Source organism: Ascaphus truei, chromosome 3 (assembly GCF_040206685.1).
Source record: "Ascaphus truei isolate aAscTru1 chromosome 3, aAscTru1.hap1, whole genome shotgun sequence".
In the NCBI taxonomy this organism is placed as follows: domain Eukaryota; kingdom Metazoa; phylum Chordata; class Amphibia; order Anura; family Ascaphidae; genus Ascaphus; species Ascaphus truei.
In genome coordinates, this window is record NC_134485.1 from 364,924,152 (window position 1) to 364,945,680 (window position 21,529).

General features: G+C 43.3%; 1 protein-coding gene across 5 annotated transcripts in view; it reads left to right on the forward strand.

The window, feature by feature from the left end:
- The window catches only part of STARD13 (StAR related lipid transfer domain containing 13), a 375,955-nt gene that overhangs the window by 295,283 nt on the left and 59,143 nt on the right, over positions 1-21,529 (forward strand). For all 5 annotated transcript variants that reach the window (XM_075592130.1, XM_075592132.1, XM_075592131.1 and 2 more), the window contains one exon: positions 18,376-18,447. In XM_075592130.1, coding sequence (XP_075448245.1) covers positions 18,376-18,447 — 72 coding nt within the window. The remainder of the gene's footprint in view (positions 1-18,375; positions 18,448-21,529) is intronic.

Sequence of the window (21,529 nt, forward strand, 5' to 3'; positions counted from 1 at the left end):
ATGGAAGATGCATGTTCAAAATGCACATCAGTGCCATTATATGTGGTAGCATAGGGATTGACAGATAAAACTATAGATTTGAGCTCACAAACCTATGTGGCCACGGCTCACTGTGGCACTTCCCGATCATGTGATCGCCCCTCTCGTCCATACAGGTTATGTTCAGTGCTCTGTCGTAATCTACCCCTAGTAAATGCGCAGAGTGCCATGACGTACAAGGTATGTCATAATGGCCACCGACATGCCGGCTCTCCTGATGTACATTGTGTGGCACTAATATGCATGTATATGACAAAAATTGTATTTTCTATATCACAAGCAAGTACAGAATTGTACATCACTGTTTTTTTTTTAATCATAATTTATATAGTTGTAATCATCTTGAAAAGCCACTTCCTTTGAACAAACTATTGAGGAATGATCTAAAGTTGTGATTGCAAAAGTGACTGTGTACAAAGACTAAATGGAAGAACTTAGAAGGCATCTCTGCTAACAGTTAAATGTTTATTTAGCAAGATGTACAATTACGACAGTTTTAATGCATCCTCCACTAAGAAAGCCAGAAGCTATAAAAAAAAAAAATTGGCTGTAAACGCAAAAAGAAAAGAAAACAAAAAAAAAAAAAACTCGATGCTATTACCCAATATGGATGACAAAACACTGTATCATGTGTGGGAAAATGGATCATGTCCAATGTCTGGAATCATTTATCTTCTGGTAAAGTCATAAGTATGACTGGTTTATGTATTTGACTGAAATTCCTACTGATTGCTTTTATTTACTTGGGGTCTGGGAAAAAGAAGGAGAAAAGAAAGGAAAATAGCACCACACGAGTGGAAACAAAGGAATAATTATTACGTTTTTGACAAACCTCAAGAGGAAGAAGACATTACTGCATTAAATTAGGGTGAATCAGTTAAGAACACTGATGGTTGTGCACGTTTTATTGTATTACAGTATATGGGCCTGAGTTAAAGACTGCTTGAAATTACTTTACAGTGAAACAGTAACGTATATTTCAGAATAGTTTATAGATATCGTTTTAAATTAGGACAAAAAGTATTTTAATTGCTTCAAATGTGTATTAAAATATATGTCTAATTTATCTTATTTTTTTTCTTTCACAAATTGATGCCTTTAACAGATATTTAAAAATTGATTTTGTTTTACATCAAGTTTGTGATCAAAGTGTTTCTTAACAAGGACATAGGGTTGATGATGAGTTGTATGTTGATTCTCTGCAGTTTGAATTCCAAATTAATTCCTCTTGCTCGCATATTTAGTAGAAAAAATCTCTCTCTCTTCTAAGGAGAGTCATTCACTAAGCCGAGGTTTCCTATTTAACGTGACCTTCAGCTAAATTCAAATAATTCCGTATTCACTAAAGCAACTAATACGCCATTAAATGTTGGGCATTTATTTAGTCTTGTCAATTTAAATAAGACGCAAATTAGCTAATTAGAGCTTATAGAGTCTATATTTTTAAAGTCAAACTAAAGTTTGGTGTTATTGACAAATGTGCACAGTTTCAGTGGGTTCATTGGTCCTGGAGAAATGTAGATTTGGTGTAAATTGTAAGATCACTTACAGATTCACAAAATCATGGATAATTCATCAAAAGCAAAACGTTATTCTGTATCATCACTTAAAATCACTGTAATTACACAGTACCCAGAATGCCACACAAGTTTAAATAAAACACCAATGTATAAATATACGTCCTCCCTATGATGAATGTCAAAGAAGTATAAATATCACTAAAATCTAGAGATGAGTGAACCTGTCTGAATCTGATCCTCGGCTTTTCCCTGGCTTTCCCAGACAAATCTGATCTGCGGAATGAAATCCACCGTCAGATTACTAAATTGTAAGGCCACCGGGATTCTTCAAAATCCGTAATTGGGTCTCATCCACATGGTTTTTAAGAATCCGTTGACGGATTCAACTTGAATCCAAATCCACCAAATGGAGGAGGGGAGGAACGGAGGAGAAGGTGTGCTCCACAAGGAAAATGAAACGTCAACCAGAAAGTGGAAGTGGTCTGCTTTTAAAGGAAGCAAGGGGGAGGGAGCTACAGGTACTGTATGAGCACTGAGTGAGAAGTAGAGCTCAAAACTTTAGTATGCTGTGAGTGACAGTGTTGCTACATGACAGATATGCACAAAGGTGGCAACGGTGTAACAGAATTTTAATTTCCAGTAAGAAAAGTTGCATGATGTAACAGACAAGTTACACGATAACACATAAAAACATTATTTGTACTATTAAGTACTTGAGCTATTCAATGGCCACACCGAGGCCAGGGATAAAATTATTCACTGTGTCATCAGCCAGACACAGTAGAAAAAGAATGGTGGAGCACTGCTGAAAAAAGTAAAGGGCTGGAGGCTGATAGCAAGTAAAAATGCTTTAATTTAATGCATGAGTAGACCGGGCTACAAACAAAGAAGGTATCTCTAACACGTTTCGCGCTGTCAAAGCGCTTTGTCATAGAGTGATAAAAATATTCACTGTGTCATCAGCCAGACACATACTGAATTGAAATTAAAACTCTACAAACTGCACTAAGTGATTCTGTTGGCTTCCCACAGCCAGACCACATGAGACAAAGTGTTATTGGGTGGTCAAGTCTAAGGCACCTTATGCAGAACGGGGTGTGTTAGACCCAACAGGATCGGAACCCATACAATTTCTATTATTCAGGACAGCAGCTCTAACAATGTGAGCTAAACCAGTTGATGGATCAAAACACTTAAAGCATCATTTTGAGCTGTACTTCTCATTGAGTGCTCATACCTGCACTTTACCCTCTTGTGAGATGGAGAACCATATCTAATAAGACGTCTTCTGCCATGAGACACCATCTGGAGTGGGAAGTCCATTTATTTGAATAGGCTGTAATGTATTCCAGCACCGAAGGTGTCTTATGGTAGACCACGGCTTAGGAAATATGGCCCACTGTCTTTATTCTCTACTAGCTGAGAGACCCAGCGTTGCCCGGGATGTAATGTTCCCGTTCCTCTCTCTCCTCCCCCCTCTCTCTGTTTGTCCCCCATTCACATCAATCCAGTCCCCCCCCTCCCTCCCTCCTTTACAGCTTCATGTAGCGTGTGTGCGTCAGTCACTGTGTGTTTGCTCGCGCGTCAGTGAGTCTGAGGCAGAAACACAAACACACACAGACTGACTGACGCACACACAGTCAGTGTGTGCCTCAGTCAGTGTGTGCGTGCGTCAGTCAGGCTTTGTGTGCGCGTCAGTCAGTGTGTGCGTGCGTGCGGCAGTCAGTCAGTGTGTGCGCGCGGGGCGTCAAAGGCAGGGGGGGGCGTCAAAGGCAGGGGGGGGCGTCAAAGGGAGGGGGGGGGCGTCAAAGGGAGGGGGGGGGCGTCAAAGGGAGGGGGGGGGGCGTCAAAGGGAGGGGGGGGGCGTCAAAGGGAGGGGGGGGGCGTCAAAGGGAGGGGGGGGGCGTCAAAGGGAGGGGGGGGGCGTCAAAGGGAGGGGGGGGCGTCAAAGGGAGGGGGGGGCGTCAAAGGGAGGGGGGGGGGGGCGTCAAAGGGAGGGGGGGGGGGCGTCAAAGGGAGGGGGGGGGCGTCAAAGGGAGGGGGGGGGCGTCAAAGGGAGGGGGGGGGCGTCAAAGGGAGGGGGGGGGCGTCAAAGGGAGGGGGGGGCGTCAAAGGGAGGGGGGGGGGCGTCAAAGGGAGGGGGGGCGTCAAAGGGAGAGGGGGGGGCGTCAAAGGGAGGGGGGGGGGCGTCAAAGGGAGGGGGGGGCGTCAAAGGGAGGGGGGGGGCGTCAAAGGGAGGGGGGGGGCGCCTCAAAGGCATGGATTCCTCCCCCTGCATTTCCTGCAGTGGACAGGAGGGGGGGGGCAGTGGACAGGAGGGGGGGGGCAGTGGACAGGAGGGGGGGGCAGTGGACAGGAGGGGGGGGCAGTGGACAGGAGGGAGGGGGCAGTGGACAGGAGGGGGGGGGCAGTGGACAGGAGGGGGGGGGCAGTGGACAGGAGGGGGGGGGGCAGTGGACAGGAGGGGGGGGCAGTGGACAGGAGGGGGGGGGCAGTGGACAGGAGGGGGGGGGCAGTGGACAGGAGGGGGGGGGCAGTGGACAGGAGGGGGGGGCAGTGGACAGGAGGGGGGGGCAGTGGACAGGAGGGAGGGGGCAGTGGACAGGAGGGGGGGGGCAGTGGACAGGAGGGGGGGGCAGTGGACAGGAGGGGGGGCAGTGGACAGGAGGGGGGGCAGTGGACAGGAGGGGGGGGGCAGTGGACAGGAGGGGGGGCAGTGGACAGGAGGGGGGGCAGTGGACAGGAGGGGGGGGGCAGTGGACAGGAGGGGGGGGCAGTGGACAGGAGGGGGGACAGGAGGGGGGACAGGAGGGGGGACGCAGTGGACAGGAGGGGGGACGCAGTGGACAGGAGGGGGGGGCAGTGGACAGGAGGGGGGGGCAGTGGACAGGAGGGGGGGGCAGTGGATAGGAGGGGGGGCAGTGGACAGTGACACACACACACACACACACACACACACACACACACACACACCTCAGTTGATGCGCCCTTTCTCAGTTCCGTTTGGCGCCGGAGGTGGGGAGCGACACCTACCTGTACTTCCGGGCGCCGCCACCGTCTGACTCGGCGCCGCGAGGGAGGAAGGGGGTCCGCCATCTTACGCGCCGCGTGGCAGCTGCGGGAAGCGAGGTGATTTGGAGCGGGGAGGGGGGAGAGGTGATTTGGAGCGGGGAGAGGTGATTTGGAGCGGGGAGAGGTGATTTGGAGCGGGGAGAGGTGATGCCGCTGGGGAGGGGGAAGAGGTGATGCCGCTGGGGAGGGGGAAGAGGTGATGCCGCTGGGGAGGGGGAAGAGGTGATGCCGCTGGGGAGGGGGAAGAGGTGATGCCGCTGGGGAGGGGGAAGAGGTGATGCCGCTGGGGAGGGGGAAGAGGTGATGCCGCTGGGGAGGGGGAAGAGGTGATGCCGCTGGGGAGGGGGAAGAGGTGATGCCGCTGGGGAGGGGGAAAAGGTGATTTGGAGAGGGGAGAGAGGTGTGTGTGTGTGTGTGTGTGTGTGTGTGTGTTTATTTATTTTTTTGGACCTTTGGCCCGTCACTCCGCCTCAGGCCAATGAGAGGTGTGGGGGGCGGGCCAAGGGGGTGGTGTGAGTGTGTGAGGCCAATGAGAGGTGTGCGGGGGCGGGCGGGCCAAGGGACCAATAAGATTGCCGCTAGGGACACCGGACATCCAGCAGGCAGGCATGCATGCAGGCAGGCAGGCAGGCAGGCAAACATACAGTGCTTTCACTAATATAGTATAAGATAAGATTAGAGGTACTAACTGAAGTAACTAGTCCACTTTGTTATATTACTTTCTGTCTGCATCTGCTTTATTTGCCTTGCTTCACCTTGTTTTTACTGGTGTGTCAGAAAACCTGTGTTTTATTTAATCTCACGTGGCCTCTGTAACTCATAGCCCTCAATACATATGAGTGCTTTGTGCTTGAAGTCCTTTCAAGGTTACAATCCTTATCAAAATTCAACAAAATAGGTTTCCCTTGGAGATATGCTAATAAACAGTGACAGTGGTGCTATCCAGCAGCTGGTTTAGCTCACACTACTAGAGCTGATGTCCAGAATAGCAGAAGTTATGGGTTCTAATTCTGGGCCGACACCAATACATCATTCCAGTTACTAGGCTTGTCAACTCAGTCTAGTTGTTATAGACAGCATTTTAAGAAGTGTGGGATGTGACTCATTGAAATATACTTTGCATACTTCCCAGGGTACCTCAGACGTGCTACTTTTTGAGCACAAGTGTCTCTCCCTAATTTATTTTGACGGAGGGTTGAAGGGCTATATATATAACTGGAGACACTATTAAATTCAACTCCAGATCCTCATCCTGTTTTTCAGATTTAAATTGAATCCGTTGCACAGATTAGTAGTTACAAAAAAATATGAATCTGCCTTTTTGTGACAGATCTGCAGATGAAAGGGACTGGCCAATCTGCAACTGATTTGAGTTCTCCTATCTGTACTAAAATCTTGACATAGGCAGGGAAGAAGAATAAACATTTCCTAGCCTAGGCTTTTTTAAATAATTCTCAGTGAATGTGACTGTGTTTTGCATAAACAGTAGATTACTATTAGCACACATAAAAGCTATTAAACAAGAATGTAGCAGTATTATTTGTTTTAACTATTTCTGCTTAAGTAATCTGGGCATACGACTGTACCTCTTGTTTGAATTATACTGCCCTCCTAAAATCCTGATGTAATCTATGTGGAACATTGGGTACTGTGTCCTCTCAGGACACCAACTATTAAATGCTAATATATGGTATTTTTAATTTAAATTGGCAGGACCCTAATGACAGAAATCTATGTTCTCAACTGTGATCTCTCAATTTAACTCAATAGATTCCAGAACTCAGAGGGATTGACCTAAAGTCTAATAATCACTGATGTATTGCATATTATTCTCCTTCGTTTAAAAAAAAACTTTCTATGGGTGTTTTTATTTTTATGGATTTTGACAGTAGAATCTACAACGTTTTATCTCCCAGATATTCCATAACGTAATTACAACTCAACCCCCTTATAACGCTGTGCTTGGGGTCCAAAGAATCACATCGCGTTATAAGCGTAACGTGTTAGAAATAATGTACAATTGTATGCATTGTACAATAAAGTATTTACTGATGCGGCCAAGCTTAATCTAAAGCTTAACCGCATTTTTTTTCACCTTTTTTTTTTCCCGCCGAGATTGGCCGCGCGCCAGCCGCATCTCACGGCCGCGCGCTGCCGTTTCTCCAATCAGCGCCTCATGGCGCTGAACAATAGAAGCGCCTGCGGTGCCGAAAGAAAAAAAAAAGCCCGCGTCTGAACGGGGTTTTAAATTACCCGCGGTGGCAGCCGCTTTAGACTCAGGGCGGCCGCCACTGTAAGATACCAATAATTGAATGAAAATTGGGAGCCATGCTTGCAACGCGTTATAAGTGGATTCGCATTGTAATGGATCGCGTTATAACGGGTTTGAGCTGTATATGGTTATTTCTTAATGACTCTGGTAGTCGACCCTTGACACAGAATCACTTTTACAGTCCACAATACATTTTTTAGATGAAACCTAGATCGTACAGTACATTATATTTTCAGTTTATGAAGAATGCTAATGTTGGTCGGCTAAAAGATATTACAAATGACAACTAATCTGCTCTTCTCCCAGACTAGAACGTCTATAGAAATTTGAACTACAATTTTTACGGTTCAAATTTCTAACTGTAATAATGCTCCAGGCTTTTGTTTGCAGATCTCGCTTAAGCTTTAAGTGTTAAAGTCACTCGACCAATCAAAAAGCTGTACCACCAATTTTTGGATGGTAATAATATTTTCCAATAGCAATAATATTTGTCTGTTCCCTGATCCGTTTTGATATTGAGAAGTGATTATTGCTCATCCTTGATGTATGCATTGACAGTTTGACTTAATTTAGTTCATCTACTTCATTGAGTGCTATCTGCTATTAAACTGTTGGTTAAAAGATATGAAAATTGTACTTATTCTATATCTTCACAAAAAATTATTTTAGTGAAACGAATATTTTTTGTGAATCATTGATGACCGCATATTAGTGAAAAAAAACTATTTTGATATCATTATTTATGTTCTATATTTTTACACTAAATCTATTTTAGATGTGATACACACTATGTAACACTAGGTGTCATACTTTGGAGGCTGAGTGATTTTTATATTGTCCTATTTGCAATTTTAGTGCCATGTTTTCCTTTTACCCCAACACAGTCCCCCTGCCCTTCCTTTTCCCCCTGGGGATATAGATACAGTAGTCATCGTTATGTGTGTCTGTGTGTGTGTGTGTGTGTGTGTGTGTGTGTGTGTGTGTGTGTGTGTGTGTGTGTGTGTGTGTGTGTGTGTGTGTGTGTGTGTGTGTGTGTGTGTGTGTGTGTGTGTGTGTGTGTGTGTGTGTGTGTGTGTGTGTATATATATATATATGTGTGTGTATATATATATATATATTTCCTAGAATCCCTTGCTGCAGTGGAAGTGCTGTGTGCTGGGTGATAATGGTGAAAGGTGGGGTTGCAGACCTGCCTAAGACATGCACATGAGCATACAGTTATATTTCCATTATACTGTATATACAGTTATGTCCGGAAATAATTGGACACTGACACAATTTTCATCATTTTGGCTCTGTACGCCACCACAATGGATTTGAAATGAAACAACCGAGATGCAATAGAAGTGCAGACTTTCAGCTTTAATTCAAGGGGTTGAACAAAAATATTATATGAAACGTTTAGGAATTACAACCATTTTCATACACAGTCCCCTTATTTCAGGGGCTCAAATGTAATTGGACAAATTAACACAATCATAAATAAAATGTTAATTTTTAATACTTTGTCGAGAATCCTTTGCAGGCAATGACTGCTTGAAGTCTGGAACGCATGGACATGACCAAACGCTGGGTTTCCTCCTTTGTGATGCTTTGCCAGGCCTTTACTGCAGCTGTCTTCAGTTGTTGTTTGTTCGTGGGTCTTTCTGCCTTAAGTTTTGTCTTCAGCAAGTGAAATGCATGCTCGATCGGGTTGAGATCAGGTGATTAACTCGGCCATTGCAGAATATTCCACTTCTTTGCCTTAAAAAACTCCTGGGTTGCTTTCGCAGTATGTTTTGGGTCATTGTCCATCTGTAAAGTGAAGCGCCGTCTAATCATCTTCGCTGAATTTGGCTGAATCTGAGCAGACAATATTTCCCTATACACTTTAGAATTCATCTGGCTGCTTCTGTCTTATGTCAAATCATCAATAAACACTAGTGACCCAGTGCCATTGTAAGCCATGCATGCCCATGCCATCACACTGCCTCCACCGTGTTTTACAGATGATGTGGTATGCTTCGGATCATGAGCCGTTCCAAGCCTTCTCCATACTTTTTTCTTCCCATCATTCTGGTACAGGTTGATCTTAGTTTCATCTGTCCAAATAATGCTGTTCCAGAACTGGACTGGCTTTTTTAGATATTGTTTGGCAAAATCTAATCTGGCCTTTCTAATCTTGAGGCTTATGAATGGTTTGCACCTTGTGGTGAACCCTCTGTATTTGCTCTCGTGAAGTCTTCTCTTTATGGTAGACTTGGATAATGATATGCCTACCTCCTGGAGAGTGTTCTTCACTTGGCTGGATGTTGTGAAGGGGTTTTTCTTTTCCATGGAAAGGATCCTATGATCATCCACCACTGTTGTCTTCTGTGGACGTCCAGGCCTTTTTGTGTTGCAGAGCTCACCAGTACGTTCTTTTTTTCTCAGAATGTACCAAACTGTTGATTTGGCCACTCCTAATGTTCCTGCTCTTTTGTTTTGCAGCCTAAGGATGCCCTGTTTCACTTGCATTGAGAGCTCCTTTGACCGCATGTTTTGGGTTCACAGCAACAGCTTCCAAATGCGAATGCCACACTTGGAATCAACCCCAGACTTTTTACCTGCTTAATTGATGATGAAATAACAAAGTAATAGCCCACACCTGTCCATGAAACATCTTTTGAGTCAATTGTCCAATTACTTTTGGTCCCTTGAAAAAGAGGGGGCTACATATTAAAGAGATGTCATTCCTAAACCCTTCCTTCAATTTGGATGTGAATACCCTCAAATTAAAGCTCATAGATTGCACTTTAAGCCCATATTCATTATCTAACTGCAACTTGAATTTATTTTGTTACACAACCGAAATTACAAAACTTGTATCAGTGTCCAATTATTTCCGGACCTAACTGTATATACATATACACAGTGGTCGACAAATCACCCAAAAATCTACTCCCTGAACAAAAAAATCTACTCGCCACCTAGTCCCGCCCCCAACCCTGCCCTAGTCCCGCCCCCAACCCTGCCCTAGTCCCGCCCCCCACCCCACCCTAGTCCCGCCGCCCACCCCGCCCTAGTCCCGCTTTAATTTTTTTTTTTTTTTTAAATTGAATAAATTCCTAGTAAGAACAACATTCGTTTTTGACATAAGTTTATTTATTGTATTACATTATACTACAATTAGTCCTGGTTACGTGTGTGTGTGTGTGTATGTGTGTGTGTAAATGTCGGATTTACAAAAAAAAGCCGGATGTGAATGACTAGTTTCCTGCACCCTTTATCCAGTGTCTGGATGCCCCCGTTTCACAATATCTAAAGCAGCAATCCCAGCTGGGATCTTACCTGATCCGCAGTCCCTCTATGTTTAGGTACCCTCATTCCCGCAATGTTATATGTTGGAGGGGAGGTGTTCTCTACCTGTCTTCTGGGTTAGGGGGGATTCCAATGCCTCCCGTCTGAAGCTTGAGAGTCAGATCTGGAAGAAAGCAGTATAGGTTATTTCGGTATAGGTATAGGGCAGTTAAGATATACATTGTAAATAAGATATCCAGATACAGAGAGGAGGGAGGGGAGACAGACAGAGAGAGGAGAGAGGGGAGACAGACAGAGAGAGGAGTGAGGGGAGACAGAGAGAGGAGGGAGGGGAGACAGAGAGAGGAGGGAGGGGAGACAAAGAGACAGAGAGAGGAGGCAGGGGAGACAGGGAGACAGAGAGAGGAGGGAGGGGAGACAGCGAGACAGAGAGAGGAGGGAGGGGAGACAGCGAGACAGAGAGAGGAGGGAGGTGATACAGTGAGAGGAGGGAGGGGAGACAGAGAGATGAGTGAGGGGAGACAGAGAGAGGAGGGAGGGGAGACAGAGAGAGGAGGCAGGAGAGACAGAGAGAGGAGGCAGGGGAGACATAGAGGAGGCAGGGGAGACAGAGAGGAGGGAGGAGAGAGAGAGACAGATAGAGGAGGAAGGGGAGACAGAGAGAGGAGAGAGGGGAGACAGAGAGAGATGGGAGGGGAGACAGAGAGAGGAGGCAGGGAGACAGAGAGGGGAGGCAGGGGAGACAGAGAGAGGAGGCAGGGGAGACAGAGAGAGGAGGGAGGGGAGACAGAGAGAGAGACGGGGAGACAGAGAGAGATGAGGAGACAGAGAGAGACTGAGGGGGTGACTGACTGGCTGGGGGGGTACTGACAGGCTGGGGGGGATGACTGACTGGCTGGGGGGTGACTGACTGGCTGGGGGGTGACTGACTGGCTGGGGGGTGACTGACTGGCTGTGGGGGGTAACTAACTGGATGGGGGGGTGACTGACTGGCTCGGGGTGTGACTGACTGGCTGGGGGGGTGACTGACTGGCTGGGGGGGTGACTGACTGGCTTGGGGGGGTGACTGACTGGCTGGGGGGGGGTGACTGACTGGCTGGGGGGTGACTGACTGACTGGGGGGGTGACTGACTGACTGGGGGGGTGACTGACTGGCTTGGGGGGGTGACTGACTGGCTGGGGGGGTGACTGACTGGCTGGGGGTGGTGACTGGCTGGGGGTGGTGACTGGCTGGGGGGTGTGACTGGCTGGGGGGGGGTTACTGACTGACTGACTGGGGGGGTGACTGACTGACTGGGGGGTGACTGACTGACTGAGGGTGACTGACTGGGGGGGGGTAACTGGCTGACTGGGGGGTGACTGGGTGGGGAGGAGGTGACTGACTGTTACTGGGTGGGGAGGGGGTGACTGATTGGGGGGTACCTCTGGTGTCCTATGCACACACACACACACAGTCTGACACACACACACACACACACAATGTCTGTCACACACACACACACACACACACACACACACACACACACACACACACACACACACACACACACACACACACACACACACACACACAATGTCTGTCTCACACACACACTGTCTGTCACACACACTGTCTGTCACACACACACACACAACGTTGAGCAGAAGAAGCAGCAGCTCCCCCCCCCCCACACACCTCCGGTACACACATGAAAGTTTACAGAAGAAGCCAACACCACAGATGACCCCCCCTCTCAGCTCACAGGCAGGAGGCAGCGAGGACTGCACGCACGCTCCTAGGAGGGAGGAGGTGGAGAGCGGAGAGGGAAAAGCCAGGGGCAGCAGTGAGTGCGGCCGGCCAGCGGAACCCCTGGGACTCGAGGGGGGGGCGTAGAAAGGAAGAGAGGAAAGGACGCGACCAGCACCATGCTCCTCCCCCCCCGCGCCCATCTCCCGCCCCCTCGCAGGCAGCCATGGGGACCAGGGGGGAAGCAGGGCCTGGGGGGGAACACACCTGCTACCATCTCCCACCTCGCGGGTAGACACGGGAACCTGGGGGGAAGCAAGGACTGGGGGGAGGCGCGAGGACTGGGGGGTGGGAACACCCCCGCTACCATCACCCACCCCGCGGGCAGACACGGGGACAGGGAGGGGAAGCGGGGACCGGGAGGGGGGGATGCAATGGAGTACTAACCTCTTCAAGCAGCAGGAAGAGGACGCGCCTGCGTGGCCTTAGCCTGGATGGGAAAAAAAATCTTGGCAGCCCGCCAAGTCCTGTCAGCCAATCAGGCTGCTGGATTTAATATTTTTTTTTTTTTAGCGCAAGCAGGGAAAATTAAAAAAAAAACACGTGCGCTGCTTGGGCGGCCATAAGGAGGTCGCCACGAGGTCAAATCCACTCGCCCGGGGCGTGCGGGGGAATAGGTTTGTCGAACACTGCATATACATATACATACATACATACATACATACATACATACATACACACACACCAAAAACAGTGCAAGATAGAAAGGATTGTAACTGGGCGCTCGTGTGGGATTGGAGTGTGTAATAGTGATAGTGAATTAAACAACTATTTACACACAGTGATAATACAATATAATTGTGCAAAAATCAATAGCACAGTATATATCACCAAATGCTGTATGTGAACAAAGTGTGAAATAATGTAAAGCAGCTCATTAACCCTTTAAGGACCATTCCTTAGTCCAAACTGTTGCAATGTCTTTCAAATAAGGGGAGCACAGATGTTCACGTGAATAATATGACAAAACAAATAAAAAATGCACAATAGTGAAGCCAATATGGGTGAATTCACAAGTGTTATAAACAGGGTAAGTGTTACACTCACAAATTCCCTCTACAGTATATAGATGGCATGTCAGAGACCCAGTCTCTGTCTGACTGGAGCAAGGTGTAATACAACTTCGCAGCTAGCCAGAAATAAAGCCAATTTCTCCAGCGTTCCTCAAAAAAAGGGGAGAGAAGGAGAAGCGGCCGGATACTTTGGTGAATCTTGGGACCGTGAATAGTCTTTTGGAGTCAGATCTCAGGGGATAAGTGCTGCATGTGGTAGGGGTGAGGAACTTATTTAGACATGACATTTTTATAGGACATGCATATTCATTATATACTAATTTCAAAATGAAGATGCTAACTGATCTAAAGGGCTGATACAAAAGTTGTGTAGTGCAAAGCCCGATGCAAATGATTAATATTCTGGAATTCCTCAAAATGTCTTGCTTCTATATTGATTAGCTAAAATCATTATGTATGCCTCAAAAGTCCAATTATGACACAATGTTGTTTGGAAATAGTACCACTGATACAACTCAGGCAAATTAACACATGTACCATCCAGCTTCCAGTTGCTTTATTTAAAGCAACATTGCAGGTTACAGAGAGCAAAATCAACTCACAGTCGCATATGGTATAATGCTGGGTATGTCTGTAGAAGCTCAACTTGCTTTTGATCTTTCAGATTTGGATTTGAGTAATTTAGTAATAAATTGTAGATTCTATAACTAATATTGCGGCACTGCATATACTATATGTTTATTTTTATTTATATATACAAACCACTTTACAGAGATATTATCTAAGTAATACAGTAATTCAGTTTGGTATAACATATTATGATACAAATGTTAATAATACATAAACAATAGAAGTAGACTTTGAAAAAAGGAGCCCCTGTCATGGAGATCTACATGGAAAACAATATTATTATGTTGTACATAAATACTGCCCTCATTAGCTGCTGTGCCTCTGTAGCAGCATAGATATTGTTGTTAGATAAGTAATGTCACACCTAGTTTGTTCATTTTCCTGTAGACTTCAATAGAATCACTGTAACACTCAGGATCGCACTCTTTTGCCTTAACTGGAGTAAGGTAAGTGAATGGGATCAATGCTAGCTTTGCAAGCTAGCAGCTCCCCAATGTAGCATCTTCCTCTTCTCCACTTGGATCTCCATGTAAAAGAAACCAGAGGAGATTTGCTCTAGTAGTATCCATCCACTATACTATCCCCTTCCTCCTCTTCCCTCCTCCCCTCCCTCCCCTCCAGTGCATGGTGGAAGGAGGAGGAAGACACTGACAAATCCACTAGAATCCCTTACCACAGGCTGTGGCATTTTAATTGGGTCGAGTCACTTCCCTGGAGTCATTGAAGCGCGATCCGCTGTACGGAGCCCGAATCAGTGATATCTGCATTTGACTTTTATAGCAGATATTGCTGATTTGGGCATGATTCCGTGGATCACGGTTTGATGACCGGGACGGTGAGAGTGATGCAGTTTGAAGCAGATTTAGATATTTTACAGCAAACGTCTGACACTTATGTGAGACTTGGTCATTCAAGTCTGTTCGCGACTAAGGCCGTGTCAATAAGGAGAGATACTGTAGGAAAGAGTTACACGAGTTAAAAGCAATTTGTTGGTACTGTACTAGTTTTGCACAACAAGTCTTTGATATATTACCACTTTGTCACATTTGATGCATTTGCTGACATCATAAATGTAAATGTTATATAGCCCTCATAGTTCATCTATAATTAAGGGGATTTTAAAAGTAATGCTAAAGTTGAAATGTACTGTATTCATGTTCATAGAATGTAATACAAACTTTGCTGTCTTACAACACAACTGTGCTCTTTTAGTGCGCGTCATAAGTCTGTCTGAATGATTTTATTCTTGTGTAAGAACTGAATGTACTCTGAAATGCTGCAAGGACTACAGATGTCATGGCATGAAACTCACGTCTTAGTAAATAAAGGTTAATGAACTGCCGAGATGCTTTCCAGTATACTGTAAGAGCTGAGCCAAAAAAGGATTGTTCATATTGACCTCACGAACTAATGCTAATATACTGTACATAGTCAAAATGTCTTTCTGCTACATTCATGTTTATACAGAAGAATTACTGGTGTGGTTAGTATATACATATGATATGTAAATCAATACTGACAAATCCATACTGCACTTTAACAAAACCCACTTGTAAGTGAAATCCAAGTACTGTACTGTAGGTTGTAATTTAATTTGTCATGTCTTCTGAAAAGCACCAAAAGAATTGTAGGCATTTGGTGTCAGGGTTAAATAGTTTAAATAGAAATTTCCTATGGTTATGAACACTTAACATTATTTTTTTTGTTTCAAACAATTGTTATTTGTTTTTGAATAACATAGAAATAGGGCTTGGGTACAGAAGAAAGAGAGGGGGTGGGGGTACAAAAAACACCCACAACATACAGGCATACCCCGCATTAACGTACACAATGGGACCGGAGCATGTATGTAAAGCGAAAATGTACTTAAAGTGAAGCACTCCCGTTTTCCCACTTATCAATGCATGTACTGTACTGCAATCACCATACACGTGCATAACTGATGTCAATAACACTTGTGTAATAGGCTCTATAGGCTCCCCGCTTGCGCACAGCTTCGGTACAGGTAGGGAGCTGGTATTGCTGTTCAAGAAGTGCTGACAAGCGCATGCGTGAACTGCCGTTTGCCTATTGAGCGAGATGTACTTACTCGCGAGTGTACTTAAAGTGAGTGTCCTTAAACCGGGGTATGCCTGTACAGTAATCAGAACAACAATAATATGCTTAACAGATAATATTAACAATAGTAATGATAATTTTAAAAAAATTAAAAAGGAGAAATATATGGTGGGAATGGAGAAGGGGTGGGCAAGAGATACTAGTGGTAATAACCTTAACACTTAACATTACAGGCAGTCCTCGGTTATCCAACACAATGCGTTACTCAAAATGGCGTTGTAAAGCGAAACGTTGTAAAGCGAAACACGTTTTCCCATAGGAACACTGTTTAAATGAAAGGTTCCGTTCCTGAAGGCATTTTTAATGCTAAAATACACAAAATATTTTATGCAGGCAATAAGATATGCAGCACACACATAAATTATATAGTGTATATACTGTATTATATATATAATATAACATAATAAATAATATATTATATAGTATAATATAATATTATATAGTATAATATTATATATATATACACGCTCTTACGACGCTTTGCAACGTTGTTTATGTTAATGTGTATATATATACACATACACACATACACATAAACAACGTTGCAAAGCGTCGTAAGAGCGTTGGATAAGCCATTTTGCCGTTGTAAAAATGAATATAGGTATGCATTGCATAGCATTGGATAAGCCATTCGTTGTAAAGCGAAGCGTTGTAAAACGAGGACTGCCTGTATTAAGGAGATTTCTAAAAGAAAATAGGCAAAAATGTTCTCTTTATCACATGCAAGGTGCAGTGATGTTAACAGAGAATAAACAGTACTAACCACCAGGTGAACGCTTCATCAGGATCCAGTTAGGAATAATGAAGAAACTCTCTTAGGCGGGACCCAAAGATCTTCATTAAGTCAGTGCTCATACATTATTTTCCCTTGAGTTAATGCATATCCACAAAGCTAATTATAAGCAAAAACAACTGCCATTGTATATTACATTAGCCTAGGTTTTTTTATATTGAGACCTATTTTAGTAGTGTTCTCATTTACTTTTATAATTCCTTAAACACTTCTTTATACAACACGTAGATAAAGATCCCGGAACACACTTGAGAAACCCTGAGAGATATACTAATTTAAAGAACTTGAATATAATTATCATATTTAAAATAAGTTATTTCCCAATCTCTTGTTCTCTCCCTCTATCCTCTCCATCAAAATCCATACTACAGCATCTGGATGGGTGTAATTCCACCTTTAAGTATGAATCATTGTAACTAATGTAATGTTAAGTCCATACATTAACCTTAACGGACTGTAATGGATATGCCCTGTGAGTTGGAACACCTCTTTTGCACTCCTTATCCTTAATGGTCATTATAGTTCACTCACTGCTCCTTCCGGCTGAAATCATGCCGTTATGTTATTGTCCTTTGAAGATGCACATTAAGGCATAGTGTGCCATGTTAAGCCACTTTAACTAAGCTTAGTGGATTTGGACCTTAAATTTTAATTGATTGTGAAAACATTTAAAGCGGGAACTTTAATCAGGAAGAAAGTAGAAAAATTATATGTTTTCAGATAAAGCCTTAAGAATCTCCTGGATAAGCAGGGAGAATACTGTAGGTCGGAGAAAAGAGAAATATTCCACAATATCAGATAGAATATGTTGTGTTGTAGTTTAGGGACTTAATTTATCCCTTTTACTAACAGAAGGTCCTAATGGGAGAAGGCTCAGTGAGTAAAGACACCGACTGGCACTGCGTTTGAAGCAGGGGAACCTGGTTCAATTCCTGGTGTCCAAGTGACATTGGGCAAGTCACTTTATCTCCTTGTGCCCCAGGCACCAAAAAATAGATTGTAAGCTCCACGGGGCAGGGACCTGTGCCTGCAAAATGTCTCTGTAAAACTAACAGCGCTATACAAGAACATGCTATTATTATTATCCACGTATTTCTGAATTTGAACCAGTACATTTCTGTGTTAAGGATACCAGGCTATTTTTGGTGTTTCAGTGTAAGATACGTATCATTGACAAATATTATTAAATAATAACAAAACTTAATTTCATATAGCGCTGTTCTCCTAATGTGCTTCACAATTACAGTATAGTGCATGGTACGCAGCACATTTTTACATACAGTGCCTGCCCCGTAGAGCTTACAATCTATGTGTTTTGGTGCCTGAGGCACAGGGAGATAAAGTGATTTGCCCAAGGTCATAAGGAGCTGACACTGGCAATTGAACCAGGATACCCTGATTCAAACTCAGTGTCATTGTTGACAGTCAGTGTCTTTACTCACTGAGCCATTATTATTATTATTATGATGATTATTATTAATAATAATAATAATAATTATCTTATATAGTGCCACTGACAGAGTATTGCAGGCACAATATCCCCAAAGAGCTTACAATCTAATTTTGGCAGCTGAGTCCCAAGGTCACAAAGAGAATTGACACTGGGATTCAAAGCAGAAGCGCATACTTCAAATCACGTACAGTACTGTACTTCAAAGGCATTGTTCTAACCACAAAGCGACTCCTTCAGCCCAGCACTTTTCCTGGAAAATTCTCCCTGGAGAAACGTATATATTTTTTTAATTAAGTATGACAACAATGTAGATTCAGATAATAAATGATAAATTTTAAATATTAATTAATTGTGGTTGCAGATGCTGTACCTTATATCTATTCTGTGTTCTCACTTTTAGAACTCGAGGCAAAAGAGGCATGCGACTGGTTACGAGCTGCTGGATTTCCTCAATACGCTCAGCTTTATGAAGGTAAAACCACTGATTCTTCTGCGGAAAGCCTGCAAACCTGAAATGTATTTAAGCCATGACATCACTGAGTTCCAGTCTAGTTTATATCCACGCAAGGCAGATTATATGCGATTTAAAACCATAATTATGCCAGCCACAAAAAAACATAATGTCTGTAAACAGCAGAACTCATTCATCTAGACCACCCAGTCCGTAATACAATAGTAATGGTATGTCACATAACATTATTTAAGTAATCCCGCAATGAATGAAGTTGTATTGACCCCATGTGTGCTGGTTAACCACGCACTACATTGGATTACTAGACTTCCCAGGAATGAAATTGTTAAATTGATTTATTATCTATTATTTTTGTGTAGTTCTATATATATATATATGTACATTAATGGCGCTATATAAATAAAGACATACAATACAATATATAGTGCAGGCTATTTATTCAATCAAGAGATCCCTTCCATGCAATGTCATTTTATCTGATTGTAACCTCTTTTGGTTACTTCAGAAAATAGGATTTTTGTGAAATGGTAGAAGCGTAGCATGAATAACTATGAGCACTGCACTGTAGGGAAGGTAACAATAATTACTGGTTTGCTGCTATTGGACTCGCCTTTATTGTAAGTTAATTTTTATGGATAATCAAAAAGAAACACATGTAAGCAGAGTTCAAGAAACAAAGGAGCAAAAATGTGTTAGGGTACATCTCTATGAAAAACAGTTTTGTATACAAACACTATCCATTACTGTATGTAGAATAGTTCAAAGGAAATGTATATGTATGTATGTATATATATGTATATATATACATATATATATATATACATACAGTATAAAAAGATAGTATTTTTATACAAAGTATAGAAAGTATATAAAGATATATACACAGACCATCTCCCTATTTAAACTGCAGTGATCAGTGCTCTGGTTTATGTCTGAGAAAGGGCTGGAGATGTTTGGCTTGAAATGTCACTCAGATTTTTTTATTGTTTGTATTTTATGATAAAATAAATGTATCTTTATATTTTTCTAATCCTGGAGTGCCGTGGACTATATATCTATACTATATACTGTATATCTATATATCTATACATACTGTGCTATATGTATGCACACACAGCTGTCTCCTACACATACAAATACTCTGTGTAATTCCATCCTTATATACCAATAGGGACCACATAGTATACACACACTTTTAGTAATGCAACACCCTCTTACATTTCCACACTTACCCACACCATTGATATACACTCCCACACCACACACACCTTTTGTAAAGCGCTGTATACACTGTGGGCTCTTTATTTATTTATATTTACATACATACATACACACCCCCACACACACACACACACACACACTCTTACATCACTCACATTCAGGGACTATTTAACACCTCAAGTCCTAAATCGCATACTACACAAGGGGCAGTGATGGGCTCTAGTCACATTCCAAGATGCACTGTTTTTGAGTAAACCCCTTGCCTGCTTTATTCAATGTAACATTGCCGGAAGAAGAGATCAGTGTATCTCGAAAGATCGCACAAATAAAAGCATTTCGTTAGCCACAGAACGATATTGTCTATTCATTTTTGATTATTAAAGCTCGGCTAACACGGTAACGATATCTATAGATATAGATATCTAGAATAGCATACGTTGAACTTGATGGACGTATGTCTAATTTTCAACATCATCTACTATGTAAATATATATAGTTACATAGTTAGATACAGTATATTTACATAGTAGATGAGGTTGAAAAAAGACATATGTCCATCAAGTTCAACTGAGGCTAAATTTAGAAGACAGATACTTTATACTATATTTGTAGTTATGGTATATTGATCAGAAGGAAGTCAAACAAAAAACCCCAGTGAAATATCATACAATGATATCTCATAAGGGGAACAATTAATTCCTTCCTGACTCCAAATATTGCCAATCAAATTAGTCCCTGGATCAACATCCTTCCCATGTTTATTTATTTGGTATATCCCTGTATACCTTTGCTTTCTAAAAAGATGTCCAACCTTTTTTGAACAGCTCCATAGCACAGATCAATATGGTATAAAATATATTTATGAAAAGTATAAAAGACGCACTTACATAAATGCAATAATAAAAAGGCACATCACACTAATGAGTGTATTGGAGAGCCTGCACGTCACACTGCTCACCACCCCACCTTCTCTGGACATCCGTCCGATCTTAGATGGAAGCCCTGGGGTCAGTTCACAGCCAGCTGATGGAAACTGTTTGCTGCTTCACGTTCTGTCCCCCGGGAATGACATCACTTTCTCGGCTTCTACAGTGAGCTTGTGGTCTGTAGCTTGTCTCCTACTTGCTCGGCTTGTGCTCAGAGATAGAGGGAACCGCCCACTCTACGCGTTTCGCCCAATCAAAGCACGGCTTCATCAGGAGTGTCCACTCCTGATGAATCCGTGATTTGATTGGGCGAAATCCCCAGTTTGCTCCCAAGTTTGCGCACCCCTGCCTTAAGGGAGGACTCAGTGTCGTTTGTACTGGCTTTTGCATGTATAGTTATTTTTAAAGCTCCTTGTATTGTCCCCGAATATATATTTGTGTACAGTTATCATATTTCCTCTTAGACGCCTCTTTTCTAATGTAAACAAATCTAATTTAACTAGCCTCCTCATAAATCAGATTATCCAACCCCTTTCTGAATTTGGTGACACTTCTCTCGTTCCATAATGCCTTTTCTATGAAGTGGTGCCCAAAATTGTACTCCATATTCAAGGTGTGGTCTTACTAATGCTTTTATAAAGGGGCATAATTATGTTTACTTCCCTTCCATCCATTCCAAGTTTAATGCAAGATAAGATCTTGTTTGCCTTTGCAGCTACAGCATGACTTTGGGCACTATTGCTAAGCCAGTAAAGTACTCCTATATCCTCCTCCATTAAGAATTCTCCTAATTTGTCCCCATTTAATTTGTAAATTGCCAGTTTATTCTTGTTTCCCAAATGCATAACCTTATATTTATCTGTATTAAACATCACCTGCCATTTACCCGCCCAAGTCTATCCATGTCCTTCACAGATACACATATAAAAAAGAAG